This window comes from Myxine glutinosa, chromosome 3 (assembly GCF_964187855.1).
Source record: "Myxine glutinosa chromosome 3, kmMyxGlut1.1, whole genome shotgun sequence".
Classification (NCBI taxonomy): Eukaryota; Metazoa; Chordata; class Myxini; order Myxiniformes; family Myxinidae; genus Myxine; species Myxine glutinosa.
This window is the reverse complement of record NC_136263.1, coordinates 31,546,826-31,558,089: the sequence shown is the minus strand read 5'-3', so window position 1 is coordinate 31,558,089 and position 11,264 is coordinate 31,546,826. Positions and strand designations below refer to the sequence as shown.

General features: G+C 36.6%; 1 protein-coding gene across 2 annotated transcripts in view; it reads right to left on the bottom strand.

Moving 5' to 3' along the window:
• TTC39C (tetratricopeptide repeat domain 39C) overlaps positions 1 to 11,264 on the bottom strand; it is a 79,112-nt gene that overhangs the window by 11,022 nt on the left and 56,826 nt on the right. For both annotated transcript variants that reach the window (XM_068111144.2, XM_068111143.2), the window contains 4 exons: positions 6,309 to 6,416; positions 5,045 to 5,154; positions 4,802 to 4,925; positions 739 to 836 (listed from right to left, as the gene is read on the bottom strand). In XM_068111144.2, the coding sequence (XP_067967245.1) occupies positions 739 to 836; positions 4,802 to 4,925; positions 5,045 to 5,154; positions 6,309 to 6,416 (440 nt within the window). The remainder of the gene's footprint in view (positions 1 to 738; positions 837 to 4,801; positions 4,926 to 5,044; positions 5,155 to 6,308; positions 6,417 to 11,264) is intronic.

Here is an 11,264-nt window from a genome sequence, read left to right as displayed (position 1 = left end):
AAAGTTAATCCTCCTGCCCCCACCCCATCACCACCCATTGAGTAGTTAATTTGTGAAAAAACATATCGTACTTATTATCACCATGGAAGTGACATTGCACAATCACCATATGACACTCTATATAACATATCCAAGTATTTAAATTGATATATGTGGGGAAATTCACACCCAGGCCAAGAATTGACCCAGGTCCTCTGGCGAACCGTACCAGTGCTCTGCCGTCTGAGCTTTCTGGGCGACCCTGACCAAGCATGCCGTTTTCCCACACATGTAGAATTACCACTCTCTTTCCGTCACTGCTTCCGGGGCACTCGCCGCCAACCATAGGAGCAACAACGGCCTGATCACGAGAGGGTCTTCCTCCAATGGGTGGACAAATCCATGTCCTCTATTATAAACACCACTGGGGGCGTAGTGAAGCAATTATATTAATGAACAGGATTATTAAAACAAAATTGGGGAAAAAAATTTCATTTCTCAATTTGTGGTATGTTCACTCATAATCTCAGAACTGTAGCCGTAAATTTCAGTTATGGTGGCTGAATTTCAAAAATCCAGCCACCATAACCGCACAGGTTCTGGTTGGAGATACGCTTTCACCTGTAGCCCAAAGAGGTGTTAAGCTTGAGGAGAGTTTTATCCATAAATGAGAGTTGAGAAGCATTTGGTTCAAGTCCTCGGGGGATCTCAAAATGGTATTGACATAAAAGGTGCTGGTGCTCGTGTGTGATATCCCACCTGCAGAGCATCATCACGATGACCCAGCACTCTGTGAATGGTCCCAAGAAGTAGCCACTTGACACCTGTGATTGTGACTTCATTCACCATATGGCAGACTGTGTGGACAAATGTGGACAAACTTTTCAGTGGACCAAAGCAGCAGTGCAATTTTGGTGATGAAACAACCATTTTTAGGAGAATACTGCTCACCTCCATGCTTAAGGTAGGGACAATAACAAAACTGCCCTTAATATTGTCTGCGCCAACAACACCGAATAACAAAGATGGTCAACCTGAATGCAAATCCACACTGGTTGAAAGAAAACCGGGTGAATACGAGACCGATAGAGTAAAAGACGTTATGGATGAGGAAGGCCAGCTCAAAAACAAAGGAGGCAGTTACATGTTTAGTCTGTTACTGGCTTAGTTGTATAAAAAAAATTAGCTTGGGAAAGGCAATGCAACCATAGTCTCTGACAGCAAATTAAGCTGAATTGAAGAACTTCCTGGAAGCTGTCCATTCTGCAGCACTCAGGGACATGCACACCGGAAACACCAAGACTGATTTAATTGAAGCAATGCTGAGACTCAACACCTGCTCGAGGAGACGTACGTATAGCTGGCAGCAATGGGTGGAGCGAGAAAGCAGTCAAAATTCAGATAAGCACCAAATTATGGACAGAAGAGCCAAATACATCAAGAATCTTCACAACAGTTAAACTTGTGTCGATCACTAAATAGTTTATCACATTTCCCTTGAACATCTGCCTCGGTACATCATTAAGGAATTCCCTGCTGAGTATAATCCAGTCTGCCTGAAGACATAAAGGCAACAAGGCATCATCCACACTCGATATACAAAAATTGGGGCCACCATCTTGCCCAGCTCCCGAACATAACTTTTCCAACATTTACGACCCAAAGGAACGATCCCCTGGATTATCTATCTATAATTCCAGTAATCTCTGTGTGTATGTTTGTATGTTTGTATGTTTGTATGTTTGTATGTTTGTCTGTGACCGCTGTTTCTCGACAACCACGGGTCCGATATACTTGAAACTTGCCAGGTATATTGCTGGGGACCTGAGGATGTGCCTTTTCAAGGTTTCATATTAATCGGACAAGTAGTTACCGAGCTATGGCGATTTCTTTACCAAACTCCGCAAGCCGTTCGCTTTGGACCAAACCATTTCATGTAAATAGAGGGGGGGGGATTGTCACCGTACTCGCAAGCCGTTCGCTTTGGACCAAACCATTTCATGTAAATAGAGGGGGGGGATTGTCACCGTACTCGCAAGCCGTTCGCTTTGGACCAAACCATTTCATGTAAATCGAGGGGGGGGATTGTCACCGTACTCGCAAGCCGTTCGCTTTGGACCAAACCATTTCATGTAAATAGAGGGGGGGGGGGATATAATTTTAGATATATATATAGTACGGGCATGCCCTAGTAAGGATAATCTCATCATTCATCTGTCCAAGCGGAAAGGAAACAGCTATTCGTTTTGTGACACAACCATAGGGAATACTGGTCACTGCTGGAAGGATTCCTGCCAGATTCATCCAAAACTTTCATTCATTCATTCAAAATTCATTCAAACAAAACCTGCACAGAGAATTTCCTATCAGATAGCCAATGCAACTTTAGGAAAAGAAGATGTTAGAAGATTTGTAGTTTAGTTGTTCCCTCTATCTGAGATGATCTTTGCCTCCACAGCTTCAAAAGGGTCATGAACAAAATATGGATCTCTACCTTGTATTTGCAGATATATAACTATACGCCTTTAACTCTGGAAGTAAGGAGGCCCTGTGGAATCTTCTGGTGAAAGCTGGCTGTCCGGACAAGTTCATTACCATGATTTGACAGTTTGATGATGGAGAAAAGGAGAATAAATTTCACCTCCATATTCGAGAATAAATTTCACCTCCATATTCGAGAATAAATTTCACCTCCATATTCGAGAATAAATTTCGCCTCCATATTCGAGACAAAGCTGACTGCCCCATCTGTTTTCAGATTGTGAATATTGAAGATCTCAGGGATCTAATAAAAACAATATCCTGGTCAAATACGAGCTACATAATTAGCAATACATGTTCGAGGTGGGAGTCTTGGGATGTCGATATGATATACTGTACATGAGAAAGGTTAAATTGCCATAATTCCCATTTACAGTGCACCTTTAGAAAGTGTATTCACACACCTTGACCTTTTTCACATTTTGTTGTGTTACAGCCTGAAAATAAAATGGATTCAATTGAGATTTTTTTTGTCACTCATCCAGACATAATACTCCATAATGTCAAAATGGAATATATTTTTTAGAAATCTTTACAAAATAATTAAAAATAAAATACAGAAATAATCTAATTGACGTAAGTATTCAACCTGCTGAGTCAATACTTCATATAAGTGAGTTTTGCAGCGATTACAGCTTGAAGTCTCCTTGGGTATGTCTGTATCAGCTTTGCACATCTGGATTTGGGGAGTTTCTCCCATTCTTCCTTGCAGATTTGCTCAAGCTCTGTCAAGTTGGATGGGGAGTGTCAGTGGACAGCAATCTTCAAGTCTTTCCACGGATTTTCAATGGGATTCATGTCTGGGCTTTGGTTGGACCACTCAAGGACTTTCACATTCTTGTTCTCAAGCCATTACAGTGTTGCTTTGGCTGTATGCTTGGGGATCATTGTCCTGTTGGAACATAAATCTTCGCCACAGACTAAGGTCTTTTGCATTCTGAATGGTTAAATTGCTTCAGTATTTTGCACTCTGAAGCAGGTTCTCGTCAAGGATTTACCTGTATTTGGTAAAAGACCACCACCATGCTTTTTTTTGTCATTAATGTTAGCTTACACGAGACTCGATCTTGTATACCCTAAAAAAATTTTTTTTTTTAAATTATTCCCTCTATCCTTACAAGTCTCCCAGTCCCTGCTGCTGAAAAGCATTCCCATAGGATGATGCTGCCACCACCATGCTTTACGGTAGGGATGGTGTTAGATGGGTGGATGAGCTGTGCTCTGTTCCCACCAGACCTAGAGCTTTGCATTCAGACCAATGAGTTCAATTTTCGTTTCATCGGACCACAGAATATTTTGCCTCATGCTCTCAGAATCTTTCACGTGCCTTTTTGCAAACTCCAGGTGTGCTGTCATGTGCATTTTTCTCAGGAGTGGCTTCCATTTGGCCACTCTCCCATAAAGCCCAGATTTGTGAAGGCTGCAGAGACTTGTCCTTCGAGCAGGTTCTCCCATCTAAGCGAAGACACTCTGCAGTACTGTCAGAGTGGTCATTTGGATCTTGGTCAGCTCCCTGACCAAGGTTCTTCTTGCCCAGTTGCTCAGTTTGGTCGGACGGCCGGCTCGAGGAAGAGTGTGGATAGTTCCATATTCTTTCCATTACCTAATGATGGAGCTTGCTGTGCTCTTGGGAACTTTAAACACTCTAGGAATTGTTTTATGCCCTTCCCCAGATCTATGCCTCCTCACAATTCAATCTTGGAGTTATACAGACAGTTCCATTGACTTCATTGTAGAGTTTCTGCTCTGACATGCACTGTCAACTGTGGGACCGTATACAGAAAGGTGTGTTTCTTTCTAAATCAAGTCCAATCAATTGAATTGGCTGCAGGTGGACTCCAATCAAGTTGTAGAGACATCTCAAGCATGGTGAAAGGAAGTTGAATAGTTATTGACTCAAGTCATTTTAGCTTTTCAATTTAATTTTTTTGTAATTATCATCATTATGGGGTATTATGTGTAGATCAGTGATAAAACATCTCAATTTAATCCCTTTTAAATTCAGGCTGTAACACAGCAAAATATGAAAGAAGGGAAGGGGTGTGAATACTTTCTGAAGGCACTGTGATTATAATAACTTGTGACAACACTAGTTTAACTGTATTGTTGCTGCAAATATGAATCTTTTGTTTCATTTGTTTTCATTTTTCTAATGCAATTAATTGAACACCAAGGATACAACCATAAAGCTTTTACCGTAATCCATGAACACATTTATCAAAGTAAACACCACACCATATAAATTTTACGACTACAGTTCTAAGATCATGAGTGAACATACCACAAATCATTTGTTGTAGATGGTTCGCAGTGCAATTAGGTAGAGCCCTCCATAGATAAAGAATTTCAAAAACTGCGAGCATGCACAGTTGCTCACTGGGCATCTGCTTACAGAGGTGATCCGCCTGTGAAAAGAGAAAAGTGGAAGCAAAAGCTAACGACCAGGAAATCACTCGATATTCGAAGAGGTAAAGCAAAGGATCCATACAAGCGTTGCAGATGGAATTTAAAAAAAGAAAAATACCTTTCGAAGAACAAATTGCTCAATCTGGTTGTGCTTGCGCTTGAATAGCTTCTGCACCTCTTTGAATACAACTTCAGATTCATCCAGAGCGCCTGAAGCTCCAATGCAAACTTCAAAAGTGGAAAAACACATTACAAAGCTCAGTGGGGTGACAAGTGTCCGTATAAAATGATATTCATACAATCCAATTACAGAAGTCAATCTCATGAATTTGCTGTAATAGAAATAGCATACATCTTAAGATTTATACCCACCATGGATGGAACAATTATTCACTGTTTATTTTGTGAAATAATATTTAAAAAATTTTGAAAATTTTAAAATTAATTTTGTGAAAAATTAAATTTAAAAACAACATCAACTAGAACGGCACTTGGTAGAGAGCATACCTCCGCCAGATGAACAGTTTACGCTTTGTATCCCAGAGTAGACCAGAAAATCACAATACAGAATCACATTTAATCAAAATAATCCGTCCACAACTTTTTGAGATATCCTGCTGTATATCGTTTTTGGCCCTCCGCTCCCAATGGCGAAGAATCGCTTAAAAAATTCTACCAGCTGGATCCGGATCCGGATCTTCACCAAAATTGAATCGATTCTTCCTTGTCACAAACAAAACCTGTTCACCAAGTTTCATCCAAATCCATCCATAACTTTTTCAGATATTCTGCTATATGTTGGTTTAAGCCCTATCTCTCAATGGTGAAGAACCACTTAAAAAATTAAATAATTCCCATATCCGAATCCATATTCAGATCTTTACCAAAATTGAATCGATTAGTCCTTGTCACACACACAACCTGTCCAACAAGTTTCGTCCAAATCCGTCAACAACTTTTTGAGATATCCTGCTGTGTATCGTTTTTGGCCATATATCCCAATGGTGAAGAATCACTTCAAAAATTCTACCAGTCGGATCCGGATCCGGATCTTCACCAAAATCTAATAATTTTGTCCTTGTCACATACGCTGCAGTAATTTCGTCCGAATCCGTCCACAACATTTTGAGATATCTTGTTCACAAACAAAGAAACAGATAGACAGACAGACAGACATGAAAACATAACCTCCATCCACCTTTTGTGGTGGAGGCAATACACCCCTCCTGCAGTACACAATAATGTAAACAACAATTTGTACTTTTATGGCATCTTGCTGCAGACATGCTTTTGGTAATGCCGCACGCTAAAAGTAATTAATTACATTAAGAAATAGCAAATCGATCACAAAAATCATATATTTGTCCTGGGAGATGACGCACTGGCTGAAAGGTAGGCATAGTAACACTGCGACCAGCGTGACTCGGACTTGAGGCGGAGGAAGCAAGCAGCGGCTTCGTCAAAAGTCATCTGTATCATGCTGCACCAGCCTGTGCGTGGTCAAACACAACAATGAACCCAGAGGTTGTCCTTGCCCATTTTTCAACATTTTATGCTTTTAAAATTAGCTAGTTAAATATTCTTTGCAAGAGATGTTGTGCAATAGAGTTGGATCAAATGCATTTCAGAGCACCCTGCTATTAATTTGCAATTGCTCACTGGTTTTGAAACCAATATAACATTTTATTACGGTCCTGAGGCATCAACAAGCGACATATATCAAACATAGTTTCAAATGGAGCATCTCGCCTCCATTAGAGCATTTAAATTGCATCAGATGTGGCAATAAATGCGAATTGTTGCTCCCTGCTTGCCGGCTCGATGATAGAAGACGCCATTTGAATTTTTGACGCCTCCATCCCTACCCCGTTTAAACTCCCATGTGGGCACGGGCAACTTGCAAGTAAAACAATTTTAAATTTCCTTTTTTTTAAATTTTATTATTTATTATTATTATTATTTTTTTATAATTTTATATTTTTTAATTAAATAATTTATATTAATTAATATTGTATTAATATATTAATTAATAATATTAATATTAATAATATTAATATAATATAATAATAATATTAATAAAAAATATTCATTAATTAATTTTTTTTTTTTTTTTTTTAAATTTACAATTTACAATTGCTCACTGGTTTTGAAACCTATACAACTTTTTATTATGGTCCTAAGGCATCAACAAGCTACATATATCAAACAGTTTCAAATGGAGCAACTCACCTCCATTAGAGCATTTAAATTGCATCAGATTTTTTTTTTTTTTTTTTGTATACTGAATCGAGGCTCGTGAAAGAGCTGACATTTACTTCACAAACAAATCAACCAGACAAACAAAATATATAAAAAGAGGGAGCGGAAGACAAGAGAAGGGGAAGCACACAAACACTTGAGAGCAGGGAGATGTGTGGTAGGGAGAGGGCTTGGAGGGAGGAGGTGTGGGAAGGGGAGGGGGGGGGGGGGGTGGGAGAAGTATAAAACACAAGGACACCAAGGACTTCCAGGACAGAAGTTGGTATTTCAAAAAAGTGGCATTGGGGTGCAGCTGCCGCCGGACGGATAAAGGAAGTAAGCTTGTAGATGTATATTAATTAATTGTATATTTATTAATTGTATATTTAATTGTAATTGTAATTTAATTGTAATTATTGTAGTTATTGTATTGTAGTGTGTTATTGTAGTGTAATTATTGTAGTTATTGTAATTGTAATTGTAATTGTAATATTGCATATTTATTAATAATATTAATATTAATAATATTAATATAATATAATAATAATAATATTAATAATATATTAATTAATTAATTTATATGTGGCAATAAATACGAATTGTTGCTCCCTGCTTGCCGGCTCGATGATAGAAGACGCCATTTGAATTTTTGACGCCTCCATCCCTACCCCATTTAAACTCCCATGCGGGCACAGGCAACTTGCAAGGAAAATATTTTTAAATTTTAAATGTACTTTTTTTTCTTCTTTTTTAAAAATAATTTTATATATTTTAATTAAATAATTTATATTAATTAATATTATATTAATATATTTATTAATAATATTAATATTAATAATATTAATATAATAAAATAATAATAATATTAATAATATATTAATTAATTAATTTTTATTTTTATTAAATTTTTTTTTTTTTTTTAACAATTTACAGTTGCTCACTGGTTTTGAAACCTATACAACTTTTTATTATGGTCCTGAGGCATCAACAAGCTACATATATCAAACATAGTTTTAAATGGAGCAACTCGCCTCCATTAGAGCATTTAAATTGCATCAGATGTGGCAATAAATACGAATTGTTGTTCCCTGCTTACCGGGTCGATGACAAAAGACGCCATTTGAATTTTTGACGCCTCCATCCCTACCCCGTTTAGACTCTCGTGTGGGCATGGGCAACTTGCTAGTAAAAAATTTTTACTATACATAAAGCAACTTATCACTGGTAGGGAAAAAATGCCTACAACAAACAGATCTGCCTACCTGCACTCAATAATTTGTGTATAATTATTTTTAGTTTTTACAAAGATTCAATACTTTGTGTAATATTTGCCATTGACATGTGACAAGCAAATGATTGAGGTATGTGAGTTTACTTATAGTGTAGGAGCTGCGCCAAGATACCAAGCAACATAACCTGGTATCAAGGTATATCCAAGAAGCTCAGACCACTTGTGATGGGCAATTTAAGCAGGAATTAATAATTTGTTTGGGGAGCTGATGAAACCTCGCCAACTCCTTGCAACAGACACTGTGGGGTCTTTAACATCCGCCAATCAACCAGTGCTAGCAGATGGGTCCTCCGGCTTAACATCCATCAGATGGATGGTGTACACATTGAAGGGATCAATCTTTATTCTACCATGGTGCAAATGTATTTCTCAACATCATCACCACTGTGGTCCACACGTTTCTTTCATTCAAATATCCTTACCTGTTTTGGAGAAAAGATTAGGAGGCATTACTATTCAATACCCGCTCGTAAATTTTTTGGCAAACTAATTTTCATAGTTTGACGTAGATTTTTGCGTTGGCAAATATTTGCATACAAAATAGTCAGTTTGCATAGAGAAAGGCAGGTCCTTGCATGATTTATGAGATACGACAATAATAATTGGTCACTCCATGGGATCCATTTTGAAATACTTATGGGATCCATTTTGAAATACTTCTGGGATCCATTTTGAAATACTTCTGGAATCCATTTTGAAATACTTCTGGAATCCATTTTGAAATACTTCTGGAATCCATTTTGAAATACTTCTGGAATCCATTTTGAAATACTTCTGGAATCCATTTTGAAATACTTATGGGATCCATTTTGAAATACTTATGGGATCCATTTTGAAATACTTATGGGATCCATTTTGAAATACTTATGGGATCCATTTTGAAATACTTCTGGAATCCATTTTGAAATACTTATGGGATCCATTTTGAAATACTTATGGGATCCATTTTGAAATACTTCTGGGATCCATTTTGAAATACTTCTGGAATTCATTTTGAAATACTTATGGGATCCATTTTGAAATACTTATGGGATCCATTTTGAAATACTTATGGGATCCATTTTGAAATACTTATGGGATCCATTTTGAAATACTTATGGGATCCATTTTGAAATACTTCTGGAATTCATTTTGAAATACTTATGGGATCCATTTTGAAATACTTCTGGAATCCATTTTGAAATACTTATGGGATCCATTTTGAAATACTTATGGGATCCATTTTGAAATACTTATGGGATCCATTTTGAAATACTTATGGGATCCATTTTGAAATACTTATGGGATCCATTTTGAAATACTTATGGGATCCATTTTGAAATACTTATGGGATCCATTTTGAAATACTTCTGGAATCCATTTTGAAATACTTCTGGAATCCATTTTGAAATACTTATGGGATCCATTTTGAAATACTTCTGGAATCCATTTTGAAATACTTATGGGATCCATTTTGAAATACTTCTGGGATCCATTTTGAAATACTTATGGGATCCATTTTGAAATACTTATGGGATCCATTTTGAAATACTTATGGGATCCATTTTGAAATACTTCTGGAATTCATTTTGAAATACTTATGGGATCCATTTTGAAATACTTCTGGAATCCATTTTGAAATACTTCTGGAATCCATTTTGAAATACTTATGGGATCCATTTTGAAATACTTATGGGATCCATTTTGAAATACTTATGGAATCCATTTTGAAATACTTCTGGAATCCATTTTGAAATACTTCTGGAATCCATTTTGAAATACTTCTGGAATCCATTTTGAAATACTTATGGGATCCATTTTGAAATACTTATGGAATCCATTTTGAAATACTTCTGGAATTCATTTTGAAATACTTCTGGAATCCATTTTGAAATACTTCTGGAATCCATTTTGAAATACTTATGGGATCCATTTTGAAATACTTATGGGATCCATTTTGAAATACTTATGGGATCCATTTTGAAATACTTCTGGGATCCATTTTGAAATACTTATGGGATCCATTTTGAAATACTTCTGGAATCCATTTTGAAATACTTATGGGATCCATTTTGAAATACTTCTGGAATCCATTTTGAAATACTTATGGGATCCATTTTGAAATACTTCTGGAATCCATTTTGAAATACTTATGGGATCCATTTTGAAATACTTCTGGGATCCATTTTGAAATACTTATGGGATCCATTTTGAAATACTTCTGGAATCCATTTTGAAATACTTATGGGATCCATTTTGAAATACTTCTGGGATCCATTTTGAAATACTTATGGGATCCATTTTGAAATACTTCTGGAATCCATTTTGAAATACTTATGGGATCCATTTTGAAATACTTCTGGAATCCATTTTGAAATACTTCTGGAATCCATTTTGAAATACTTATGGGATCCATTTTGAAATACTTATGGGATCCATTTTGAAATACTTCTGGAATCCATTTTGAAATACTTATGGGATCCATTTTGAAATACTTCTGGAATCCATTTTGAAATACTTATGGGATCCATTTTGAAATACTTCTGGGATCCATTTTGAAATACTTATGGGATCCATTTTGAAATACTTCTGGAATCCATTTTGAAATACTTATGGGATCCATTTTGAAATACTTCTGGAATCCATTTTGAAATACTTCTGGAATCCATTTTGAAATACTTATGGGATCCATTTTGAAATACTTATGGGATCCATTTTGAAATACTTATGGGATCCATTTTGAAATACTTCTGGAATCCATTTTGAAATACTTCTGGAATCCATTTTGAAATACTTCTGGAATCCATTTTGAAATACTTCTGGAATTCAT